Here is a 27,234-nt window from a genome sequence, read left to right as displayed (position 1 = left end):
CAACTCTTTTACATGCTGAAGAGTCCCAGCTGACCCAGTTCGTTCTCTGAACCCTTTCCAGATGCACCATACCTTCCCTGAGCTAGAGGGGATCAGAATAGCAAACACATTGACAATAAATGGAGGCTCTGACAACAGCCTTGTGGAAAGTTCCTTCAGTGACATCTGTCTACTAAGCAGAAGAAAGTAATAACTAGCTCTAGCCCCCAGAGAGGCTCTTTCCGCCAGGCTACCACTCTAACAGCACTTAATTCCCTTAAAAAATAAACATGAATATTAACAGTTAGGGTGTACTTCAACAGCCAGCAAAATCAGCTGGGAAATCCATACCATAAGCTTCCCTAGTATGGGACTTGGCATGAACTGAATACACTGTCACCCTGAAAGATGGTCTCGTGGGTAATGAAGGGACCATCAAATGCTATCCCAGCTCCAGGACACTGAAGTCAGGCTGTTCCAGTCAGACTGCTTACTGGAAACTTTGCTGTTGTTGCCAAGGCTAGGTTTATGGAGGATAGTGAAAGCCTATGGCCAAGCTAGAAAGTTTAATGCCAGCTATGAAATTAAGCTGTCATCTTAGAAAGCAGCGTATATTTATTATACGTGCAGGGTACTTAAAAGCCTACTCCCTGTTTGAGTTAATGGGGGTCGCAGGCACAGAAAGATAAAGAAAAAAGGTTTTCCTTCTTTCCCTATATTAAACATTTAGAGAGAGAATATTTAAGACAGCAAGTAAGTGGGACACAAACAGCCTTCCCAGGACCAACAATAATATTACAAACCTTTTTTTTTTTTTTTAAGGCACTGTCACATTCCCCTGTTTTCTGCCATCTCTGCTTTGACTTAAGACAACCATCAGCAAAGAAGCTGAGTAACACATGCCAACTTGCTGTTGCTGGGGAGCGAAACCTTTGGGAGACAGCAAATCTAGATTACAACAAATCCAATGACAGCAAAAAAAAAGATAGGGAATGCATGCACACACAAAGGAGAGAATCACTGGCAGAAATATCTGTTTAACTGCTCAGCTCTAAAATGCTGTTTGCTCCTTCTTACTCTTGACTGCTTCTAACACTGCTTAAAACATTAAAAAAGTACTGTCTCTGAAGCCATGAGCTATTGCAGAAAAGCATGGCTTGGACATCTGCAGTTGTACATTATTTATGCAACAATTTTCCCCTAGTAATGGCCTTCTGAGAAATACATGGTCAGATTCATAAAAAAGTCTCTCATTCCTGGTCCCTTAAGTACACACATTCAAACATACATCTAGTGTGTGCACAATAAAAATAAAAATGATGGATGAGGTAAGGGACTCATCTGACTGTCTAATAAACTAGATGGTTATTAAAGAGATGGGGTGTTTGTTTACCTTACAAAGGTGAGAAGAGAGGGTGTCTAGCAGCATCTAACCAAAGGCTTGTGCTTAACAGTTCTCATGCTCAGCTTGCATGGCTAGATGCAGCCAACGTGCTGCGCTGGGGACAAGGCAGCCTCCCCCAGCTGCTCTCCTGACACGTAACAACTCTCACAGCTATCACAGCCAAAGGACCAAGCATCAATCACCGGGGCTGCGAGGATGCTATGGATAATTAGGGTGGGACATAAGGAAGATATGCCACCCAACCACAGCAGATTATTTTTTGAATATTGCTCTTCTGCACCCAATTTTTTTCCTATTAAAAGAAGAGGAAGACTGTGACACCAAAGCTAACCACGTTGGAGAGATCCCTACACCCTTGAGAGACAGGAGTCCTTCTTCCAAACCAGGCAAAAGAGAGGGTCTAACCTCCCTCTGTGCTTCTGCCCAGCCCCGATGAACCTATGTGAGTAGCCTAACCCCAGAGCTACAGGCTATGCCAGGCAGGGCAGATTTCCTTCTCTTTCCCTCTCTCATTTCTTTTGACCAGAAATCCTGTCTGGACCGGGGAAACTTTTCCCATGGAGTTCCCACAAAAAGCTTCAGTTTTAATGAACAAGCATTCATCAGAAGGCGAGGAAAAGGTCTTTTACTGAAGGATTCCTGACCAACCCCATTGTTAGTGCTGCAACAGGGACCTGACTTCAAAATACCATTTCAAAAAAATCAAACACATGCCTCTCCCAAATTTTTTTTGTTCAACTCCAAGGTTTCCCCTCCACGAGGAACTAGTGCAGCACAGAACGAAAGGCAGCAGCATGGATATCTAGTGCCAAGTTCCTACTGACATCCTGTGCCAACCCAAAAGTGAGGACTAAGAGTCTTTGTGCCTCACACTTCCTCTCAGTGAGAGAAAGTGTCTGCCTGTCTCCCAGGGAAGCTTAATTCAAACAGGGTTAATTTCTCATTTTTATTTAGCCTGTCTTTACGCTGCTCTGGCAAAGAAAAGGAGCCTTGATCTGGTTATTTTATTGTAGCATGTACACCAGCTTAAAGGTGCTTTTACATTGCATAAGGGAGCTCTAACGTGAACAGGACCCAGGTCTGCTCCAGGAGAACAGGTGCCTCATCCCAGTACGGAGCTTACAAAAGCTGTGGGCAGAAAGAACAGCCTCATTCCACAGAGAAAGTTGAGCAAGTATCAGCAGCCCAAATGAAAGTATCAGCAGCCCAAATCTGCATCCCTTGCACCTCAGGGGGTAAAAAGAATTGGAAAAGCCTTGGGTTTGGACATGCACAAGGGCTGGTAGGACTAGCAAAGCAACGCAGTGAATAGGCACTAGCTGCCTGTCCCCCGAGCAGGGCTGTGGGTGAAGGGAGAGGAACAACCCCTTCTGTGTTTACTAGGAGCACAATAACAGCTGAGCAAATACGGCTCATGGGGATAGCATAAATCTCTCCGCGCCTCTGTTAGTCATCAGCACTGCTACCCGCTCCACCCTCTTCTGTCTGGGACTGTGGCCCTTCCAGGGTATTCTGGCTAATGTAAAGGTAAAGAATAAAACAAACCTTACAGGTGCTCCCAGACTGTACCAGTTGAGCAGTCCTTGCTTTACCTTGGTACTCACTCAATTTCATTTCTCAAGGCATAGGCTACAGAGGAAGCAGAGCTTACTACATGTTCCAGTGCTGAACAAGTACAATGCAGAGGTTTAACAGGTGGCTTATAATTTTTAAAAATACATTGTTCCAAGTGGCTCATTAAACTTCAGCTATCCAGGAACACGTCCTTCCTCTACCATTTTCCTTCTGCTCAAAGCGATAAAGCTGCACTGCACTCCTGCCAGTGTTACGTGATGAGAAGCCTATTCAGTACCTACCCTCTAGCTTGAAATAAGGAGGAATGGCCGAAGGAAGCACTGTCCCAGGGATTAGAGTGAACTTGCTGAGGGACTTTTTGATGCACAATTTGTGCTTGCTTTGCAGAACCTGTGGGCATTGGGTGCTGCCCACCTAGGAAAGGAGTCCGTTCCACCGGGTTTCCAAACTACACAGGAATAAAGCTCCCCACCTGAGCATCTTGAAACCTGCCAGTTGAAAGCTACCTGTCCCTGCAATTCTAACTGAACTGTCTTTCAGGCAGGGCTTGGACTCTTTCTACCAGCCCATCTCTCAAGCAGTCAGTCACACAGTCCTAGCCCTCCTAGAGTTGTAGCCAGACTAGCTGAAGGATGGCAGAAAGAGAACAATACCTTTTTTATGGCTACAGTACATCATCCTGGCAAAAAAATGCAAATATTTGCATGTTTATACATAATGCATTAAACGGAGCTCCGATTAAATTCTGGTTCATTAGAGTAAAACTTTTGTCATTCTCATAAGCAAACGAGGGAAGTGTAGACTACATACAATTACTACAAGACAGTTGCCTAGCACCGCAGGTTAAGAAAAACATGGTCCAAGAGGAAAAGTCCCAAAAGTTCTCTGTGAAACACTTCTTCAATATTGAAAGTGATCATAAGACTTATCTTGTATCAAATTAAATGACCAATTTGGCTAATGGAACATAGCACCAAATTTACAGACTGAAATTCAGGAAAGAATTCAAAGTCATCTTTATAAATGGTTTTAAATCAGCATGATCACAACTTACAAGTATAAACCATAACAACCAGCAAGGAGAAATCCAGTGCATGGAGAGGAAATTACTGGCGAGACAGCAAGACTTGGAAAAAAATGGTCAGGAGCTTCAGCAGACCACAAAAAAGTCTGCAACTTCATGACATTGAAAACAACAACAAAAAAAATGAAAACAGGTAAATCTAGCTGTGGGATGTAGTGACAGGGGCCTCACATAAGAAACAGGCACTAAGGACTGGTGAGCCTTTAAATCAGCCCTGTGTCCAGCTTTGGGCACTGCACTTTGAGGGAGAGGTGGACCGTTTGGCAAGAGTGCAGGAGAGAGCAAAGGGAACAGGCAGAGGTCTAGGAAACCTGATCTATGAGAAAAGGCTGAAAGAATTCCATTTGTTTAGTCTAGGGATGACATTCAGTCTTCTGAAACATAAAAGCTGTTATATGAAAAAAGATGGTCATAGATCATTTTTTTTTCTTCCCCATGGGTAGTTCAAGTAGCAGTCAGCTTAGTTGGAGAAAGGAGATTTAGGTTTGATATAAAAAAGCTCTGGTGATTAACCGTTCGCTCAATGGAAGAGACAAAGGGATCCCTGTCGCTGCATTAGGAACAGGTTACACACGACAGAGCTGCTGTTAACTCAATATGACCCTGAGTTAAAACAGGGAGGAAAAAAAGCTATGGGACCTCTTCAGGTCTTTTCCGCTCTCCTCACACAGACTGAGAAGCTCCAGGAGATCCTACATGACTGAGGCAACCTCTTTGCAAATACAGCCTAAAATCTTGGAGATATTTGATTTGGTTTAAGTTTCCAGATTTGGGGGTCTGATCTTCCTAATGCACCTGGCTTCCATATTCTGTATGACAGCTGTCGCTGGGCAGTACCTTCACAACGACAACAGCTTCTGCAGTCTGAGCAGAGAAAGTTTGCCACCAAAATGCAGCCCTCTTCAGTTCTTTACATCAGGACAGTTCCTCATCAGTAGAGAAGCTTTCAACCTTAGACACTGCCCTTGTGACTTTGAGAGGAAGCTACCCAGAGCCTTTTTCTTCCCTAACTCCCCTTTTCCATTTCACATAGTTTCTAAGTGCTGTTAGCTTGTGGCATAACTAGCTTTGAGATAAGCCACCTGCCTTTGAACACATTCATTCATTTTCCCTATACTCCTTTCTCACTGCACTCTTTCCACACTGAGGAATGCTATTCAATAAAATGAGAAGCCATAGGTGTTTCCACTGGAGCCTTAACATTATTGGGAAACTATTTGCACTTCCACACCTGTTTTTAATAGTGCTTGGAACAACTAGCACAGCAATTGTTGGAGAACTTGCCTACCTCTGCTGGCTGGAGTATACGAGCACACTATTTTTACAGTATTGTAAGTATAACTACAGGACACCAAAGAGAAAGCTTTTGAAAACTGGCACAGGCAGGTAAAAAGTATTTCAGACTGGTCTTCCTAACTATAGTAATATTCTTTTTTTATGCTGCTGCTGGTGAGTAAAAGGGGGGGGAAGAGAGACAGGTTTATAGTGTGATGAGTCTTTTCATGTAATGACAGATCAGCCTTTTCCCTATAGTATTTAGCACTTTACGAGGAGGCAGAGGGAATTGCCTCTGACAGGAGTACTAGCACTCACTCTTGGACATTCAGCTTGAGCCAGCTGTCTCTGGGCAAAATGTCCAGGCTTTGGAAGTTCAACAACATAACATGGGATTCAGACATCAGCCACAGGACAAAGAAACTGCTCCCACTTCAGCAGTATCATGAGATGGAGGTAGCCCTCTTCCACGCTCTGGGTTGAAAGACAAGGGAAGGACTACAGAGTGATACTATAGCTGAGGTTAGAGCTCTTTCCAGCAGGACTTCTCTGAATTGCAGCCTTACACAGGCAACAGTCCCACCAGCTGTGGGACCCCATGCATTCTGGGGGTCCCAGCTCCAGAGAGAAGCTGCAGCTTTGTGCTATAGAAGCCTGTTCAATGAGCCTAAGATGAGGTGGGAGACTGATTACACCATCAGGATCACAGACCTCCCTGCATTAGAACTAGTGAAACCAGAGAAATGCCATTCCATTCACCCAGACTCAGGGTAGCCACTTTAACACATCTTCTTCCCCAATGTGTTCCAGGAGATTGAATGCTGCCTTGCTTTTTAAACATCTCTTTGTTCGGCTCTGAAGGTGGGTTCTCTGCCCAGCCTTCTTTCCTGACTCTTCAGAGACAACCCTTGGGACCTTCTACCAAGAGGTCTTTCCAGAAACTTGCACACCATTTCAACAGCCTGAAAAGCATGCCGTTTAGCCACCCCTGAACTGCACCACAAAATGTACCCATTGGTTCCCTTTCTTATTTTGGTGTTCTGGCAAAATGCAAAAATGAGATGACCACGAAGAGAAAGGGAACATGAAGATGGCAGCTTTTACTCATGTCCTCTCCTCCCCCCGCCCCGAAACATACACAGTACTCTTACAACACAGCTCACAAGTATGTTGACATCAGTTTGAAAGTAAAGAGAACACTGTCGACGTACAAGGAGGTTGTAGTGAGGCGGGTGTTCGTCTTTCTTCCCAAGTAACAAGTGACAGGATGAGAGGAAATGGCCTCAAGTTGCACCAGGGGAGGTTTAGATTGGCTATTAGGAAAAATTTCTTCACCAAAAGAGTTGTCAAGCATTGGAACAGGCTGCCCAGGGAAGTGGTGGAGTCACCAACCCTGGAGGTAATTAAAAGATGTGTAGAAGTGGCGCTTAGGGACATGGTTTAGTGGTGGACTTGGCAGTGCTAGGTTAACGGTTGGACTTGATCTTAAAGGTCTTCTCCAACCTAAGTGATTCTACAATTCTATGACATTTTCCTCAAATGTCCCATGCTGCTGCTCCACAAGGCCTACTGATAGTCCTGCAGGGCCTCATTCATTTCCCTTATCTACTCACTCCACCTCCAAGACCCACCAAAGCAGAGAACCTCTTCACCCTAAGCCTGGCACCAGAAGAAGAAAGCCTTCATGGGAGGGGTAGGGTTTTCTAGCAGTTGTGAATGCAGCTCTGCTCCCTCACAGCCTTGTGCTCTACTAGGTGATATCCGTGGCCTCCTTGGACAATGCTGGGAGCAGCAGACACTTGTAGGGATACATTGAGCTGTGTACCACTGAACCCTTTTTTTCTTCAGTTGTCTCCTTGCAAATCACTTGCAAGCGCCACCAGGGCTTTTGGTTTCAGGAGAAGCCTAGGTCTAATAATTTTCCAGAGGGAATCTAGGAGCGCAGGTCAAGCCGTTACTTTAAAATGGGACCTCCTTGTCTGTGGCACCTTAGAAATATTATAATCTTTCTTATGAAGCTGACAGGAGCATTTCAAGAGAGGCAGGAAGGTGAGTCAATATGTGTAGTCTATCTGCAGGCCTCAGCATATGTTCAAATGCATGTCTGAAGCGCAGATCCACATACAACCTGTGCCGAACACTGCTATTACATACTGCAAGGAGCACTTTGCTGCTAAGGAATTACTTCAGCAAATCAATGAAACCCCTCCAATATGAACCAGCTTCTGCTACAAAGCAAAACAAAATCCATAAAGTTGACCTCTCCATTCTCTGTTTGTCCCTGTATGTCCAGGTAATGTCTGGTGCTGGAGCTTATTTTCTTTCCTCTCCCCTCTAAATTCTCAGTGGTTTTAAATGCAGGGTTGGGTTTTTTCCCTTTTACCCCAGCTTCTTGTATCTTTGCCCCTCTCCTACTGCTCCCTGTCCACTCGCCTTAACTGGCAGCTGTAGAGTAGCAGTTATGACTCCATGTCTAGAGTAATTTGTTTTCTTTCTTTGGGGGATAGGGAGGGGGAAGTGACTGAATTCTTTGGGAATGATTTATCACACAGTGCTCAGGGGGAGCTTCATTTATTTGCCTAGCTGCATATGGTTTAACACCTACGGTTGCATGCCGATTATTATACAATGTTATTTTTCCCACTTGTATACTTTGCACCTTTTCATAGAGCAGATTAACTGGTCCCCAATGGCATGTTATTTATAACTTTGTTTGCTGGCTGTCTGGGAAGGGTCCTGATCCTAGATTCTTCCATTCTCACTGCTTCTGCTCTCCCCTACATACTCCCTTCTTCACCACACCTGTCACACTGAGACCGTGGGAGAATCACACTTGGGCATCACGTATATTGTACCTTCTCAGAACTTCCAGGAGGGAGGAAGAGACAGAGGCCTCCCAAGCAGCAGTCAAGACAGGAAGGGGTGGTGGAACCACAGATGGAGCCAGAGGGAAAGGAGGGATAGAAAGTAAGGGAGAAACATCACATTTTGGCTTGCAAGGAAGCAGGACCTCAGCAGAGAAGAACATAGAGATTTGCTGTGAAAATGTAATGGAATTACTAAGTTTTCATATCATACTCAAAAGGAGCTTCTCCTGAGATTGCTTCTTTTGATATCAAGCCAGAACCTAAATTAAAATGGATTCAAAACCAAATCAAAACAAACCCACACACAAAAAAGGGATGGGAGGACTAGTACAAAGGTCTGAAGATAAATAGTTCTGGCAGGTGGGACAGTCAAGTGACACATTTTAGCCCAATAGTTTCGACAGGTCAGAGGAGCACTGTGTTGGGAGGCACTGACTCAAGATGCGGGACAAGAGCCAAGGAGGACACACTAACAGAAGATAGTAGAAAAGGCAAAAGCTTTCTGACTCATTGGTTCCCTCCCATGAACTCTTGCTCTTGACATCATTACTGACACTTCTTTTTTCCTCTTCAGCTATGGGGAAGTTCAAAAGCCACTGCTCCCAGGTGTTATGCTCAGAGGAGATGGAAGCACCAAAATGTTCACCAAGGAGGACTGCAGTCAGCATTAGGATATCATTCCCAGGCACGAAAATTCTTCAATTCTAATGCCACTGTAGCATCTTATTCAGATGTCACTAAAGCACAATTGTGCCTGGCTACCTCCCCTTCTCAACCTTTCCTGCTAAAGTGAGATCAACTTTTGCTTCCACCCATCTCCTCCACTTGGTGTCCTAACTAAACTAACCAGCCACAGATTTTGGGGAAGAGCCTACAATCCTGTAATAGACATTTGGACAGTAACATTAACACAACTGGCATGGAGAGACAGCCAGTCAGTTTGGAACTAACACATGTCGTGGTTTAACCCCAGCCAGCAACTAAGCACCACACAGCTGCTCACTTACTCCCTGCACCCCCCCTCGCCCCCACCCCAGTGGGATGGGGGGAGACAATCAGAACGAAAAAGGTAAAACTTGTGGGTTGAGATAAGAACAGTTTAATAGAACAGAAAGGAAGAAACTAATAATGATAATAATAACAATAATAAAATGACAATACTAATAAAAGGACTGGAATATACAAAACAAGTGATGCACAATGCAATTGCTCACCACTCGCTGACCGACGCCCAATTAGTTCCTGAGCAGTGATCCACACCCCCCAGGCCAACTCCCCCCAGTTTATATACTGGGCATGACATCACATGGTATGGAATACCCCTTTGGCCAGTTTGGGTCAGCTGCCCTGGCTGTGTCCCCTCCCAACTTCTTGTGCCTCTCCAGCCTTCTTGCTGGCTGGGCATGAGAAGCTGAAAAATCCTTGACTTAGTATAAACACTACTTAGCAACATCTGAAAACATCAGTGTGTTGTCAACACTCTTCTCATACTGAATCCAAACCATAACACCATACCAGCTACTAGAAAGAAAATTAACTCTATCCCAGCTGAAACCAGGACACAACTAGTTTAGTAGTAGCAGAAAGTAGGAGAAAAGTAGCAGGAGGAGATGCAGAAGCCCATGGTCTACATGTCTTTAAATAATGAGGTGGGGAGTGCTGTGAGTAGAGCAAGATAGCTAAGGAATAAGGCTGAGAAGACAGGATAAAAGACAGGTGAGAAACTGTCCCTATTCAAAACAGTGCTTTGCTTTTCAAGAGCCTCATCTGAATTTACCTGCAACTCCCTGGTCTCTGCAGTGTTCCACATTTCCAAGGCACAAGGAAATTTGCTCCAACTCCAAATAACTATACATTCAACACAAATGGGTGCGCTGTCTCCCCACTCTGGAAAATAACATAGGCGTTCAAGCTCCTTGTGGTTAGTCCTCACTGCTAAAAAGGAAAATCCCAATAACAAATCAAACTTTTGTCTAACCTTGGCTATTTTTGGTGTATCCCACCAAAACTGCCATATTCCTTTTTAAGGGCAAGTCAGCAGGCCCTCCCTGTATATGTCGGTTGGTCTCACCTGACAATCTGACTCAGGAGGAACTACGTTGATTCTCAATACAGGTGGCTTAAAAGCAGGCTCCTTGTTTATGTATGGGATCCTATAAGGACTCCATATGGCTAAGGCAACATACCATGAGCACACTTCCCCTAGGAGCAATCACTATCCCTGATCCTTAAGGAAGGTGTGCAGCAAACTGGTATTACTTCCTACATAAGTTCTAGAAAGAGGGAGCTATTTTGGGGTGCCATGTGGATTGTCTTGCCTTTTTTTTCCTGCAAGTGGGAAAAAACTTAAGGAAGGAACACGGACAAACCACAGAACCCAGGTCCTGGTAGTAGACTTGATATAATCACATCCCACCTCACTGTGCAGATCTCTGGAGACAAACTCCACCCAAGAGTACACCGACTCCCTTTGGGGTGGATGGTGGGTGTGCTTCTGCTTCCTGCAAAAGCATATATGGATATGCAGCTTTCAACCTGTTTCTCCCTTTCAGAAGCCCTAAAGTTTGGCTCCAAGTGAATTCAATTAACAAAAAGAAATGTGAATACCACCATTCTTGCTTTCAAAGCTCATTTACAGTTATACTCTGTCCACTAAGAGCTCCTGACAACAGAAAGCTCTATCACTGGAAAGCTGTCACATGAGATGCCTGCATGATGCTCGGGTGCCAGAGCTGAACAGAATAGGCCACATGGAGTTGGCCCCCATTCAACAAGCAAGATTTTGAAATAAACAGCTATGGGGTTCTTCTTTCTTTTTTTTTTTTTTTTTTTTTTTTTTTTTAACTAGGCACACACAAACCTGTCTTCAGCTGCTAACCTTAATATATTACTCATTCTTCCTTTCAAATAACGTCATGTTCAAAACTCCAGTGACTGCAGAACATTTACTTGAGATTGCTACTGCTGGTTTCTCTAGAGCTGTTTATTTTTCCATGCATGAGCTCATTACATCATTCTGTGGTTTTCTTAAAGGTTGTCAGGGTAAGCTGGATACAGGCTGGAATCTCTTGCTAACTAAAACCAAATCACTAAGTAGCACAAATGGATTTGGAGATAACCCAACTCTCAAAATGAGGAACAATCATAGATTCTTCAGTAGAGATGGGGTGCTCCCAAACAGGCAGACATTAGATGTATTTTCTTGGAAGAGAGATACGTTATCAAGTGTTTTCCTAGATTAAGAACTGTAAAAGAATAATCATTTGGACTGTTGCAGGCTGGAATAGGTCGCAGGGAGGAGGTAGGAAAATAAGAGGCTGAAACAGTAAAAGCAGAATGAAAACACAGTTTCCACCCATGCTGATTAGAGAATGGCCATTGCAAAGGTCCCATCTGTATCACCTCCTGCTCTGGCAGTATTAAAAATCAATGACACATCACAGAGGGCAGTGCTAAATAACAGGCTTAGTTAGGGGTATCCATGTATGTGCACACGCAGATGTGCACGTTTGGGGAACATGAAAATCAATTCAAAACAAACATCAAAAAATGTTTTTGTTACCTTGCCACAGCAAACAAAATATTGTATTGATCTAGATCTTTCACTTGCCCCAAAAAGAAAAACTGACTTTTGGGCTTTTAGGATTCATAAAGGCAGAAGATTTAGTTCGTAAGTGTAGAAAAACTGTTAACTTTTCTACTACTCAACAGTCCAGATGGTAGAGCATGTTCATATTTTGGCTCCTGCCTCTGGCCAAGAAGATTTGAACCTGCACCTCACCCTACTGAAAAAGAGATCTAGTCATCATTTCATTCTTTAAGGCAAGCTGGGGTAACAGCACTAGCAATCCCTCCTAGCAATGCTGGTTTACTTAGCATAGAAAAATTCATTGGCAAAATGCCTGGAGACATAGATTCTCAGTCAAGTGCTCTAATCACCAGGATAGAGTAATTCTGCTTTTCCTGATCCCTATCTTGATTAGTATTTACACATGCCAAGCAAAACATAAATGGTCAAAAGAGAGGACTGTTTCAGGAGAACCTCTTCTGTTTGTCAACACTAAATGGAAGGTGGAACACTCAGATTTGAAATGCAGCTCTTACGAGATACAGGCTGCGTATGCAACGCGGGATGTCACCAGCTCTGCAATGCTCAGCTACGTGGTGGTTGGTTCACTCTGAAGCCTAACATTGACTAGAGACAATGACAGCAAATTACAGAGCCTAGTTGTCTCCATATAGCAATTCTTAAATTCTCTTCATGGTTGATGTAGTGATGGTGCTAGCTTTCCAAGATGTCCAGTGTCAGTGCTGATTAGAGAGCAGCACACGTCCTCTGACAGTAGTATCTACTGGACTTCTCTTCACTGCAAAGGACAGGGCTATATAACAACCACAGGGAGGAGAGAGATCAGGGTTAAGTGTTTCAGTACACAAACTCCAAGGAATAGGGCAGGCTTTCAAGAACTCAAGACTAATGAAAAAGAACAGCAATAAAAGAAGAGTTAGGCTGGATATTACAAAAAGAAAAATCCTAAGATTGAGTTCAGACAGCAGAGCAGTTTCCTGTGGGAAGTGAAATTTTTATTGCCCAAGGCATTTATGCTACACTAGAAAATGCTACTCTTCATACAGTACGAACATTCACTAGCCCTAAGGCAGTAGATTAGATGACCTACTAGGTCTTTTCTCACCTCTAATTTCAGTGATCCCATTAAATTGCTGCAAGAGGATACCAGGCTGTATCTGCTTCAAGACAGTAAGTGCAGGCTCAGAAAGACAATATAGCTGAGTGAATACCAAAACCAAAAATCCAATCTTGCACTAGTACAACTTAACCCTTTAAAAATAATTGAAAAATCAGAAATGTACTAACCATTAATATTTCAAGCTGACAAGGGCCAAAAGCAATTAAAAACATCCCCTAATTTTGCATGCCCATCTCATGACAGCTGTTTCATTATCTTCAGCCAAGACAGACTTGAAGACATTTGAAGAACCTGATTCTAAATGATCATTTTCCTCCCCAGCTCTTTGTTGTTCAATCCCACCTATCCTGCTGTATTGGGTTTGTGTCGGGGCGGTTTGGTAGCAGGGGAGCGGCTACAGGGCCGGCTCCTGTGAGAAGCTGCTGGAAGCTTCCCCGGCTCCAAGTCAGAGTTGCCTCTGGCCAAGGCCGAGGCCGAGCCCATCAGGGACGGTGGCAGCGCCTCTGGCATGACGTATTTAAGAGGGGAAACCTGCAGCGGAGAGAGGAGCGGGGTGTGAGAGGAACCCCTGTGCAGACACCGAGGTCGGTGAGGCAGGCGGGGAGGAGGGGATGCCCCCGCAGCCCGCGGCGAGGCGGCAGGCTGTCCCCCCCAGCCCACGGAGGGGAGCGGGGGAGCAGACGCCCACCTGCAGGCTGTGGAAGGGCCCCGCGCCGGAGCGGGGGGACGCCCCCCAAGATGGCCGGGGCTCCGTGGGAGAGCCCGCCCTGGAGCCGCCTGCGACTGAAGGACTGCAGCCCGCGGAAAGGACCCGCGCTGGAGCAGTTAGTGCAGAACTGTCTCCCGTGGGAGGGACCCCACGGTGGAGCCGGGGAGGAGTGAGGAGTCCTGCCCCTGAGGAGGAAGGAGCGGCAGAGACAAGGTGTGACGAACTGACCCCAACCCCCATTCCCCGTCCTCCTGCGCTGCTGGGGGGAGGAGGTACAGAAAATGGGGAGTGGAGTTGTGCCCGGGAAGGAGGGAAGGGTAGGGGAAGTTGTTTTAAGATTTGGTTTTACTACCCATTATCCTTGTTTGGTTTGATTGGTAAGAAATTAAATTGATTTTTTTTTTCCCCAAGCTGAGTCTGGTTTTCGCCTGTGACCATAACTGGCGGGTGACCCCTCCCTGTGCTCATCTCAACCCACGAGCTTTTTGTTATATTTTCTCCTCCCCATCCCACTGAGGGGAGGAGTGAGCAAGCGGCCATGTGGTGCTTTGCTGCTGGCTGGGCTTAAACCACACCACCTACATTGCCTTTTAACATATATGACAAGGGATGAAAGGAAGGAAAGGTACTAAACAAAAGGGTTAGGCTTCCCTGGTTGAAAGAAACAGGCTAAAGTAGCCCACACCTAATATCAGCTAAACCATAGCCCTATTTTGATGAGGCAGCATTTCTTGGTATCAATAATTCGGTGTAAGAAATGGAGATGGCTGTGTATTTGTATGGCCTAATGTGGAAATTTGGGGCTAAAAATTGGCAACCCAGCCTCTTAATGAGGTCCTACAGCAAATGAGTGTCAGGGCAATCAGTAAGGCTGAGTGAGATGAACCACACATCTCTTTTCAGCTTGCTGTAGAAACCACCTCTTACAGAACTCTTCAATTTTCCAGATGATAATTTATTTTCCATTTGTAGCATGCACCCACAATAATCATTTGAATAACAGAAATGACATGAGAACCAATTGGAAAAAAAAAGCGGACAAAACTAAACTCACAAAAGGAACTCTTCCATGAACAAAATTCCTGTTTACATCAGGCAGCTTCCTGACTAAACACTTGAACAAATAGATTGCCTTTACAACATGAAAGCCAGCCTACTTTAGCTCTGTTGGACCAAGAAAGGGTGGGAGACAGACTCTCAAGTAAAAGATGCTCCTGTTCCCAAGTCCCTTTATAGCCTCCTAGAACCCAGATTTAGGAACTCTTATTTCCATTGCAGCTACCAGGTTTGCTGCATTGGAAGGAAAGTTGGTCTCAAACATAGGTAAGACCCTTTACACAGGATTTTAATATTATACCGTCACCTTCAATTGCACTGTGAGCTGCTGGGACAACCAGCAGCTCACAAAACACAAGCTGCATTTGCTCTCCCGTGAAAGACATCCTTAAACAAGTATGCTGATACTCCTACATCAGCTGAAGCTTCTGGATGATTCCCACTAGCAGTTCTTACACAGACCCCCCTGCTACAAAAACAGTCAGGTGAGGCACAGGTTGCTAAAACTGGGGTCTGGGCAATGATGGATGTCCTCCTGCTAAGAGCTCCTCTCCACCCTTCAGGAAGAGAATCTCACCTAACCTAACACTGATTTCACCCTGTAGTTGGAAAGTGGCACAGGAAAATTAAGGGAACTGCTGAGTGCCATGACTGCTCTCTGGCTAATCCAGAAATACCAGGTGAAGAGGTACTTCAAGCTATCACAATTTATCTGTTCTGGGGACTGGAGTTATTCCCAACAGCTGTTCTAGGCATATATTGTTTCATAAAATATATGCAATAGTAGCAGCTGCTATTTAAACCTTACAGTAAACCCATGCCTTTTTAAGGCAATTTTCTTCTTTTGATATTCCCTTTACATTTTTCCTTTGTCCCACTTCAGTTAAAATATATCAGATAGAAACCATTCTTACCGAGAATCCCTAACTTTCCTCTTCAGATTCTTCCAGTTTCTTGTGATTTCAGTGACTCCACACAGTTTCACCTTCATCTCCAATCTCAAGTTTTACATCCTAACTTCACATCTTCCTGCTCCCCCTTTTCCTACTCACATTCATGATCTTTTCTTTGCTGTTTTTTATGCTTGGGTCTTCCCTCATCCACTATTACCACAAAAATAATCTCAACATTTACTTAGGCCCAGACATAAATAACCTACTTTCAGTTGTGAAATAATCCAATCATTTCTCTATCAAAAAACATCCACTGCAGAGAAGAATCTTGAAGTTGCTAGAAAAGAAGCCCCTCTCTGTATTTTCTCAACTGCTTAGACCAAAACCAGAGCCCAGATCTTGGAGCCAAATGCATCAGTTTGTACATCCATGAAGGACTGCTGAATAGCAAACAGAATAAAGATGACAGCTGGCTGGGATGAATTAACAGAAGAAGGAATTAGAGGTTCCCCAGTTATGGTTTGGGGAAACAGAAACATCCCTCAACACACATCGACTGTGGCCTTCTGGACACAAAAAAGGATGCTATCTGAAATTATTTTATAGCCTACACTTCAAGTCCCGCAACACTGGAAAGCAGAAGGATAGCTACAAGGAAGAAAGAATGAAGCAAGAACAGACAGTGAGGGACTGCAGCCTAGTTAAAAGAAACCTTTTTTTTTTTTTTTTTTTTTTAATGATGGAACATTACCTGAATTCCTTATACTGGAGCTGTTCAGTTTGGAATCTTTGATGACCAAGTGCTTAATCCAAAGAGTGGGTGCCGTGATTTCTGAAAGAGAAAAAATAACTACCTTAAAGAAACTACAACAACTACTGAATACACATGGTTGTTACTCATGAGGACAAGATGTTTGCTACAATCATGCCTTAACTGATCCATCATCTTTGTAGAGATCAGGTCATCCCCTGGTGAGGTCTTCCTCTTATGAACCACTATTTGTAAATCTTCCACAAGGTTATCTCATTATCTTCCTGTTCCAGAGTACCTCTCTGCCAGCAAAACATTTTTTTTTTCCTCCCTCTACCCCCCACTTCCTAAATTCTCAAGTCTAAAGCCTTTCTCCTCAACACATAGTGATCTCAAAGGTTATGCTCTGTGCTATAGTATCTATTGGTTTCCAGATTAAAAAAAAAGTCAATTCAGACCTTAAATATTGCTTTAACAGCCCAAGAAGAGCTGACCACAGTCAGTTCCCTAAAACAAGCAACAACAAAATCCGAAATAAATAGGCAGAGAAATGAAGATATTTCTGGAAAGACTTAAAAGGAAGTCTGTTAAAGAAACAAGTTCTTCTTAGAAAAGCATGTCTGATGCACTACAACCAAGACATCCAAACATAAATTTGTGGGAAAAAAGTGCTTAGAGCACCTCCTCCGAGGTGTTACAATCAACTTCAAAACACAGCAGAACTTGCCCTAAGCCACAGAAATGACACAACATCAGCACTTGATTAGAAGTGAGCAAAGCAGTACTCGATACCATGGGCTAGAGCTCCTAAAGTGACATTTTCAGAACTGATATTTTCTGAAAAAAAATTCAGTTTCCACAAAAGCATGCCTTTAATACTAGATCCTGGAGTTTGTCTTAAGTTCCTCTAAGAAGTTTTTGCAAGAGTTTTCCTGCTCCCTTGTTGACATTTACATGGATCTGCTCAGCAAGGGAGAAGCTGGCTGACTGCAAGAGAAACTGATTACACATTATAAGAGCATGAAGGAAAAATGAAAGAGAATTTTTCCTTCCTAAATGTTTTCAGTTACATTGATTGTAGGCAATATTGTAATCATGTTCAGGGCATTTTTTTCATATGGAAATATAGGCTGAACACTGATATTCCAGCAGTAGTAAAAGTTTGCTAAACAAAGATTGCCATATCTACAGGTTTCACTACACTATTTTATTATCACTCAGTGATGATGTGCTCCTGTAAATACATATTCCCATAGACTTTGGGCCTTTTGGGGGGAGAACTACATCAAATTAAACACCGAGTGAGAGGTAGAAAGGGGGAAAGCACAAAAGTAGAAAAAGTCCAAAGTGCTAGATCCAAACTCCTAAATCTGGGATGAAATTTAGCTCTGACTCTGTACTGTATGGACTGGGTATGTCTACAGCTGAAAAACGAGGGACAACCAAAGTCAATAGATGACAAAGAATGGGTCAGGGCCTTTAGAGACACAGTGGTGCATATCTTTAAATGAGATTGAAAGGTGCAGGAAAAGGAATTGTGAGAAAAGAGGAGAAAGGAAAAGAAAAGGAAATGAATCCTTTGGAATCTACCATAAAAATGTATTTTCCATCCACTTAGCCTGCACATTTTTTGGAAAACAGGTAAGCAACACAGACTCCTCTGAACAACAGATTTGTGGAAAGAGTAGATTCCCACTGAGTTAAGAGGTGAAGTTTACCAAAAAGAGAAAATGTTTAAAGAAATTATTCTTTAGGAAATGAATACAACTTGTACATTGAAACTAAATAGAGGGTGCATGCAAAGAAAACAGAGGGGGGAATAAAATTTTTTTAATTTAAAACTATAGCAAGGACCATTAATAAAATACTCTTCTGCAGAGGAGAATCTTGTCCTAAGAGGAGATTCACTATAAACATCGCTGAGATCTGCATTGTAATGAAGTGAAATAATTTTTAAAGAGATGGCTGTTTTATGATTCAAACCTTGGACAGGAGAGTTTAAGTTATCTGATCTACATTATCTCTGGCACTGCTCTGTTATGCCCTCAGGCGGGATAGTAGGGAGTGGGAGGGGAACTTATTATGCCTGAAATGTGAATTTTCATTATCCTCTAATGTAGGTGAAAACATGAGAAAGGTGAACCTTCATCTTGGAGATACTGAGGTCCAAGAGGTATCACACATTTCAGAGGCAGCTGAGTGTATTTAATGCCCTTTGAAAAAAGTCAGCCCCTTGTGGATTGAAGGTAGGCACCCAAAAACAAAGCATGAAAAGAAATTCCACATTTTTATTGTCCCTTCATGTTGCTATCAGCTCCACCCTGGTTGCCTGACTTTGAATACACAGGTTTAACAGGAGCCCAGCAGATCTCAAACCCACTGAAATTGAATGGTATTTGGACTTTAACTCCTTTGAACACCTATGAAGAGTCCAGACCTGACAGGTGAATGGAGAACTGTTTTGCCCTTTTCTGTCATCTGACATGTGTGTCAGACACCAAGTACAAGCCATTCCTCAAGCAGACCTACCCAAGACACTGGGAGAGTATTCTAGTGAAGTATCATGATATGTTTGCTCAGACAGAATCAAGGGATTGTTCAGGATGACATCCTGAGGTGTCTAGTCCAACCTTGTCCTCCAGACAGGTTCAGCTACAAGAAAAGATCAGGTTGCTCATGGCTTTATCCAACTGGCTCGAAACAGAAGGACAGAATACCGCCTCTCTGGGCAATCTGTTCCACTGCCTCATTGTCTTCACGGTGACTAAGTTTTTCCTTATAACCAGTCCAAACATTTTGTTTCAGTTTACAACTGTTGTCTCTCATTATGCATTACTGTGAACAGCCTTCTTGATAAACTTCCCTGTAGGTATTGGAAAGCTGCTATTAGATCACCTTTAAGTCTTCTCTTCTCCAGGCTAAATGCTTCTTACACTCTTCCTGATGTACCCACTTTAAGCTACTGCTGGAGACAGTACACTCAAAGGTGGTGGATTACACAAACTTTTGGTCAGACCCAGAATGGATTTTCTTGTGCTTAGTGCTACAACCACCACTGAAATCTAGTTAGTCCTATTTTACTAAGAGGGATGAGAAAAACAGAGAGTGACAAAATTAGCAGAGGTTATTCATTGATGCACAGCTTGATTAACCTGCCTGTTGTATTCTCTTCTCCCAAGTCATAAGGGACACTGCTAATACAACAGGAAGCCATTGCATTACTCATTCTCTCGAGAAGTCTAGGAGATAAGGTCTTGCATAATGTATTGCAAGATTTGTGAGAGGCAATCTTTCATCGTACAGTCCAAGCCCATTTATAAGACTTGATTTCACCTACAAATAAAAGTGAAGGTTTTTGATTGAAAATGTTTTTCATAGAAGATAGGATAAGATTTTTTTCAGACTCTGCCTGTCACCAGAAGGACCAGAAAAGGTCTGTTGACTACATCATTTCTCAAGAACTTTGCCCAGTTCTATTTGAATGACCAAAATGTTGAGTCTCTCCTAGAAGGGGCTTCTGAACGAACTGTATTAACCCAATCAGCTCCCTCCTGCATTTTACTAGTGCATTCATTCCTTTCAATATCTATGGGCACCCTCTCAGGGGAAAACTTAAAGGCCAGAAGTTTGTGATTACAAACAGCAATTTAATACAACATCAGGTTGCTGCCAGGTGGAACTTTCTTTTGATATAAACAAGAGATAGTCAGCAAGGCTTCGGTCTCCTTTGTTTATTTGAGAATGCTTTTTGCTCTGAGGGCTTTGCTTTGTTTCTTAAAGCTCACAAGAAGATTCTTACAAACCCACAATCACTAAATAGAAGTGACAGGACTACAGTATCTTGCCATTAAATAAGCTTATTTTAGCAACAACCCCCCCCCCCACCTCATCACCTGTTTTTACAAAGCGGCAGGAGTTATCAACAGCAGTACCTACTCTTGCTCAGTAGTCTCCATTTCTGCCTTTGATCCAGTTTAAAAAAGAGTGTCACGTACAGCAGTTGAGTATGAAAATGCATAGGCTTTCCCTCACTGCCTTATGGTTCACAGTTTCAGGTGGGTCACAAGAGTGGTTCGGACTTCAGCCCATAGCTTGACTATAATGGTTGTGGATTTAAATCTGTAGAAAACATGCACTACTTCTAAGCAACATGCAAGATATAAGCAGCTGCTAATAGGCCCATTCGCTACCCAAGGACCACTATCCCCACTAGTATTTATATGTTTGTATGTCTAAAAGGCTTGAACCCTCTGTGATGACAGCCATTTTATCCTTGTTTCAAGGCTTCCAAGGGACTAAGGTCCGATATTCCCTCTCCAAAATAATACAATTGCAAGATCAGCCCATTTGAGAAGGAAACTGCCTTGGTGGGCTCTGAATTAAGTGGGCCCAGGACACTGACTTCATTTGCTTAAATAGTATGTGCGTCAATGAAAGTAATTGCTAAATAAAGAAACCTCCCAGCAATTTTCTTCCAAGTCAACATTCACAAGCTGTGGTTTAGCACTACCCTCCCTTTCGTGAAGCTGTAACGCGTTGCAGAGGTTATGAAACTGCCAGCATTGGTATCGTGAGGGTGGAGACAGTGAGGGGGTAAGGACAGTCTAAAGAATGTTACCATTTCTGACTTGATGCACATTTTTTTTGCCGTGACACCTTTTCCTCTAAGGTTACCCCAGGAATCTGGTCAACTGCTGTTATTGTTGGATTCCAGGGAAGAGGGGAGGATGTAAAAGGATTAGGGAAAATGCCTGAGGTCCCAAGGGCACTGTGAAATTTGGATAACTTATGAGATTCACCAGTTTTTCTGCTTTGCAGGATAAAGAAAGCATTTGAGCCATAAATCCTAGGGAAAAGGGAGAGGGAAGTAGCTTTTCTTTGTTGTTATTTTAAGGGATGCTCTTACCTTCTCCATCGAAAATAGGCTGGGTTTCCATGGTAGGCGTTGGCTTCGAACCGTCATCTGAATTGAGGGTTAAAAAGAATCGAAAAGAAACTACCATTATTGAGGTAAATACTATCTACTCTCCAGTACTGTTGAATGATTGGGATTTGCACATGGCCCGGCCAAGTCCAGAAGAGAGAGAAGACAGACAGAACGAAAACAGTTTACACTAACAGCAATAACATTTAACATAGCAAGCATGCATCAAGCACTATCCTTAGACTTAAAAGAAGCCTCCCCACCTCCCTCCCGTCTCCCTCCACAGACCATTGGTGTGCATCACCTGGCAGTCTCCCCTTGTTGCACTGATCAGGCAATCACCTTTTTTGTTTCAGGTGGCTATATATCCCACACAGGTCATTTCCTGAGACAGCAAAGGTCTGGAGATTGCCGTCCCACTGTGTCTTTCTCCTTATTCTTTTTGTTCAAAAGAAAAACTCTTCTTCTGAAACTTACCTGTGCAGAACCTGGCACCAGCATTCACTGAAGAGCTGTTAGAAAGGGATGGTCAATAGCAAATCTTTTTTCTTACAATGTCTGCATCAAGGTGTTCTCTAATTGCAGTGGTGTGGCAGTGTCTTCTAATTGCAAAATCGTGGAAAAAGAACTTCTCTTACATTAGGTTTTTTGTGTGCAAGAGCTCTCCATGTCTTCTGACCACAAGTCTTTCATAATTAAAAGATTCAACCAAAAAAGATTCCACAGGAAATATAAATCTCAATATTCAGAGATGGACCACAGGGGAAAGTGTTCAGTTTACACTCTCTTTGGCTTAGTATGCCTACCCATCATATCTACAGGCCCAGCTTGGATTCAGGCTGAGTCTAATTTCCTCAGTGCTCAGAAGGATCTGGATTTCAAGCCCCAGCTTGGAGCATCTTTACACAGCACTAGAACAGCGGCATAGCTTTAAGTGAGGCAAAACTTTTGACTGTGGGCATGCTAAGCTGGAACAAACTGTAGAGGAAAGTCTTTTGTTACATTGCAAGATTAGAAAATAGAATATTGCATTCTACTGCATTAGAAAACAGAATATAGAATATGGGATCTAAACTAAGATGATATTAGCCTAGAATTGCTTTTCTTTTCCTTTTTGGAATACAGTGACTTTTAAAACTTAAAATTTGTAAAAACTAGTTTTTGCATGTTTTATAGGCAAAGTTGACACTAGGCATCAGCAAGGTGGGCAGTAACCTAAAATGTAAAGTTACCCAGCGAAAATCAGGAGGGAGGAGTCCATTCCAGAAAAGCCAGGCTTGCCACCATCTCCACGACAATCAGATGCACAGGGCAGACAACATTTGGAGGAAAGGTGCTTGGGACATCCCCTCCTAGAGGTAGCAATAACTGCCCTCAGCCTTCCCTTATATTAGTTCCAATTACAAAAGTAAGAGACCATTGGAAAGGGAAAGGAAGGGCAGAAATGGAAAACAGAGGCTTGTAGACTGTTTTTCCACCCATACCCAATTTGCAGTTTTATAAACTGAGAAAAAGCCTGAACACCTCTTCCACAGATGATTAATTTCATGCATTTCCACAGAAAGCAATCTAATTCACAGAAAGCAAAAATGTGCTGGCAATTCCATTTCAACCTCAGAGATCCACTGAAGTAAAGGAGGTTGACAGAAACGAGCAAGAGAGACCCTGTTGTCATTTTCCCTCTTCGTCATCACTTAACTGCAAGCAAAGCAAAAAATATTTGAAAGAAAAAATACTTACCATTCCTCAGTCAACTCTTGTTCTGAGTTTTCCTGTTATTAGGTATTACGAGTAACATGGATAAGCAGTATTTTTCTTTAAAAGTTTGAGCAACTGATTTCTTGGAAAAATTCCCTGAATTTTGCTTAATTTATAAGAAGGAAGATTTTGCCCTTTAAAGAATCTGGATAAAAGTAAATAGTTGATCTTCACTTTTTTGTCAGAATAGGCTGCTCTGCTTCTGCAAGATCCCAGAAACCACAGCTATGGGTTGTTATTTATTTAGGATGGCACTTCACACTTTAATGAAGCAATGAGCAATATGTAATTGGCATGATTTGCTTTACAGATTGAGAAACCAACCCAAAACTGCAAAAGATACTCATAGAACAACTGGAAAGGTGAGTAATTCTCAAGTTCTATAAAATAAGAAGAGACCTGGCATAAAAAAAATTACCAGTATGATAATAAGTTTATTCCTACTGTTCTCATGAATGCTTCTGCACCAAGTAATTACAGAATTGCTTTTCAGATTTAAAGCAGCAACCCAGAAGCCAATGATGGACAAAAATTAAAAGTGGATCTGAGCCACAGCACTTTATCCAAACCATTATGTGAACTTCGGCAGAACTCGGGACGCTTCAGGTTCAGGGGTTTTCTTCTAGGCTCGTGTGCGTGTGTGAAGAACAGAGACGGTAGCAATTACAATTTGGGAAAGACATTCTTCTTAAAGAAAGAGAATTTTGTAGCAGTTTTTGTATAAAGTTAGCCATTAAGCTACTGGAGAGTATTAAACAGTGACAGAATAAATGCAGCAAAACCCCAAAATACCAAACTAACCTTTGAACTGAGGGGTTTAAGATAATCTCAGTAAAACGGCTCTGAGCTACACAATCATTTCCTCATTGGGTTACTAAGGCCAAATTGTCACTCAGTCCACATTGTAGCAGCACCCAGTACAGTATTAAGGGTTTTGCAAATAGAGGGAAGTATAATTACTCCCCTGTTGTTCAAGCAAGTACAGTTCTTTCATCACACATACAAGAAAAAATACAATAGACAAGAGCCCTGTAATTACATTCACCATATTTCAAAAATCAAAAGCCAGGGATATTTCTGATTATTTTTTTAAAGGTCATGAAACAGTCACATAAAAGACAAAAATTGCACTTTATTAAAAACACCATGCTCACTTCCCAGCTGCCAGCTTCTTACTCTGAAACTACCAAATCTATTTCTTAAACTGGAGAATTCTCAGTAGGTCTCAGTGTTTTAAATTAGCTTATGGCAAGAAGTTTCATTGCCGTTCCCTTTGAGCAGAACCACCACCCTAATACTTGTCTATTCTCATTTGATTTTTCCTCTCACTCAATACACTGTTCATCACTCCGAACATTTGTTCCACTGGCCTGTTTGCTCCTGGTAAACAAGGAGTAAGTTCTGTTTTACATACCTGAAAGTTTTGAACAAATATTTTGCATTCCTTAAAGAAGCATTTTAACATAGAACAGAAAAACCAAGCTATTTCAGAGACCTGGGGTCTCCTGTGATATTATATAAGATGTACAGGATATTGTTACTTTGGAGCCAAAGGTAATGAAGCATGTTCATCAGGTACAATCTATTCCTTTCTTCAAAAAGCTATTAAATTCCACACTTTTCCAAAAAGGTGTGTAACTGCAATAGTTCCTCATGCAGAGCATGTCACAGAGGGATCAAAGAGGTCAAGTGCTTCCTAATCCCTCCAGATGGAAATGCTTCCAGATCAGAAAATCACGTACTGCAGAACCATCAAAGATAATTTCCCTTGGTTGCAGAATATTCTCAAAGCCTTGATGAAGAGTGCATTGGCATCCTTCCCTTCCATGTTTTACAACCCAACATGAATACCCACTTTTTTTTTTCCAACACAACCACTGAATACAGACAGCATCACTCAACAGAATACCTCCCAATGGGACATTGTTTTAAAGCCATAGAACTCCTTTCCAGTAAGCCTCCTTTTCCTAGGGTACACTTGCAAAAGTGGAACTGATTTTACTGGCTCAATTGGTGTCAACTTAAAAATGGTATTTTAATCTTATCACTGGTAAGAGTGAAACAGGCAGGTCCAAACAACTCTCCCTAAACCATTTTCACATTAAGACACCGTGGCTATAAGCCAGAAGCCCACTTGCACTACTACTGTCAGAGACTCATAAGCTTAAGAACAGTTTCTGTTGCGTTAGCCTGACAATAACTCAAACCAGCAACAATTACTTGCGTGTCCAGATCTACTGCCAGTGGTGGGCAATAACCCTTTATGCTCCCACTAGGACCCCCCTCCCTTAACCTTATCCTTGCAGAATATCTAGCAAGCATCCACATCTGGAATAACTGTAGTGTACACTGGGGTTGAGGGACAAGGAGATTCAGTTCATGTAAAAGATGACTGTTAAAGTGATCTTTTTACTCTGAAGGACAGTCACTGAGGCCATGAGCAACTCGAGTTATGTCAAGAGAAAAGTAAACTCCCTGACATAGAAAAAGCATAAATTACTATGGAAGAATGTGAAGTAACTGCCTGCTGCTGTGAATCACTGTTCTTGCCTCAAGCCACCTAACAGAAGCTGGAGAAAGGGGATAAGTTAGGTGATTTAACCTCCCATATCACATCTCCTACCCAGGAAAATACACCCACTGCAAAAGTCATCTGTATACTTGCATCACCTCGTTAAGAGACCAAGATCTATAGTCTTCCTAAGCAACCTTAACCTTTGGTACATCACTTGTGTGTTCTCACTGGAATCCATGAAACACTCTGTAAACATTTCTACCATTTTAAAGAGTGCTAGTGTTTATGGGGTCAACCATCAAGGCCTTGTACAAAATCTAGTCTTTTTTGTAAGTCTACATCAACAGTTCCCAGGCTTTGAGTCAGCCTGACAGAATAAGAGGATGACAATTTTAAGTGCGTAGCTCTGCCCTGGGAGGAGGCAGCCTTCTTCCAGTGTCAAGTGGTTCCTCCCCTTACCATCATATGGTTTGGGGTGAGCGATTACAGAGCATAACTGAAGCTAAATAGGCAACTTAGGGCACAGATAGCCAGGACAATGAGTGAATTCTTAGCATGTCCTGTTCCATGCAGCAAAGCCCACCTTTAGTGAGTGCCAAACCAACAGTAAGGGAGAAGAGCTTTCCTAGACTCCTGAGGGATTTAAGTCATACATACATCTTTCTGTGGCTTTAGTAACTCTGGTCAGATGCAACAAAGACCTGCCAGGTCAACTCAAGCTCCCTGTATCTGGGCAGTTCCTGGATCTTGAAGATGCAATTTTACAACTTTGACATTTCTGTGTATTACCCCCAGGCTTGAGGGTGTTGTTTTAAATATTAAATAAAAGGACAACAAAACCTGTGTTTGTACTACATGGGTCTTACACAAAAATACACGTCCCTTCCAGTATCGTAGGGGTGGAGCAAATTGTTGCCTTAATCACAATACTTCCCTACATCAAGTGAAAAAGTTTCAGCAAGTCATAATTGATTTAATAGTCTATGCAACTTTTATGCAGAGACATATATCGCCAATATAAATGCAGAAAGTTAGCACTCATGCCAAAAAAATGTGAAATTCTTACAATCCAGCCAAATCAAGATAATTTCTTGCCAAGCAGCTGAAATAGAAATGCACCAGTGCAGATAGACTCCCCTGCCAGGTTTTCATACCCCTTTGCATAGAATCATTTAGGTTGGAAAAGACCTTTAAGATCATCGAGTCCAACCACTTCTATGCACGGAGATCCCACAGCTGTTAAGAAAACAACCCAACTTTTTAAACCAAATCAGTAAAAGCAAGTTCTCACTCTTTATTGCCTTCATTTTAAGAAACAGCAACAATGTGCTACCTTTGGATATAACAACCCACAAACACTTGGACACGGACCAAAATATGGAAAAGTTTTGCTTAAAAAGGTGAAAATGTGCTTAAGTGCAGAACATGAAAGGGTTCTGTATGGCTTAAGGAGCTCTTAACTGCAAAGGTTGACTTGCACTGTCACTGCAGTGATTTTTCCCTTCCTACATGAACTATTCTGTATGCCGTACAGACACAGGCACTGTTTACTTCAGCGCTGCATTCCAGGCATCATCCAGATAGGATAAGGAGCCTTCCCCTGTGCCTTCTGGAAGGCATTAGTTCCCCCCGCTTCCTCCTCACATCTCCCTCACAGGTGCATCAACATGAAAAAAGCCACTCAAGCCCTGAGGACTTTGTGGTCCAATGTAGTCAGTGCATTTGTATGGCAGC

General features: G+C 42.6%; 1 protein-coding gene across 6 annotated transcripts in view; it reads right to left on the bottom strand.

Annotated features, from left to right (window-relative positions):
* The window catches only part of SMOC1 (SPARC related modular calcium binding 1), a 139,675-nt gene that overhangs the window by 32,422 nt on the left and 80,019 nt on the right, over positions 1-27,234 (bottom strand). For 5 of the 6 annotated variants that reach the window (XM_030001457.2, XM_030001420.2, XM_030001409.2 and 2 more), the window contains exons 6-7: positions 21,210-21,299; positions 16,304-16,384 (exon numbers count right to left, since the gene is read on the bottom strand). In XM_030001457.2, coding sequence (XP_029857317.1) covers positions 16,304-16,384; positions 21,210-21,299 — 171 coding nt within the window. The remainder of the gene's footprint in view (positions 1-16,303; positions 16,385-21,209; positions 21,300-27,234) is intronic. The other variant, XM_030001429.2, reaches the window with a different exon arrangement.

The sequence above is a fragment of the Aquila chrysaetos genome, chromosome 2 (assembly GCF_900496995.4).
Source record: "Aquila chrysaetos chrysaetos chromosome 2, bAquChr1.4, whole genome shotgun sequence".
In the NCBI taxonomy this organism is placed as follows: domain Eukaryota; kingdom Metazoa; phylum Chordata; class Aves; order Accipitriformes; family Accipitridae; genus Aquila; species Aquila chrysaetos.
This window is presented reverse-complemented; position numbering and strand designations above follow the sequence as displayed.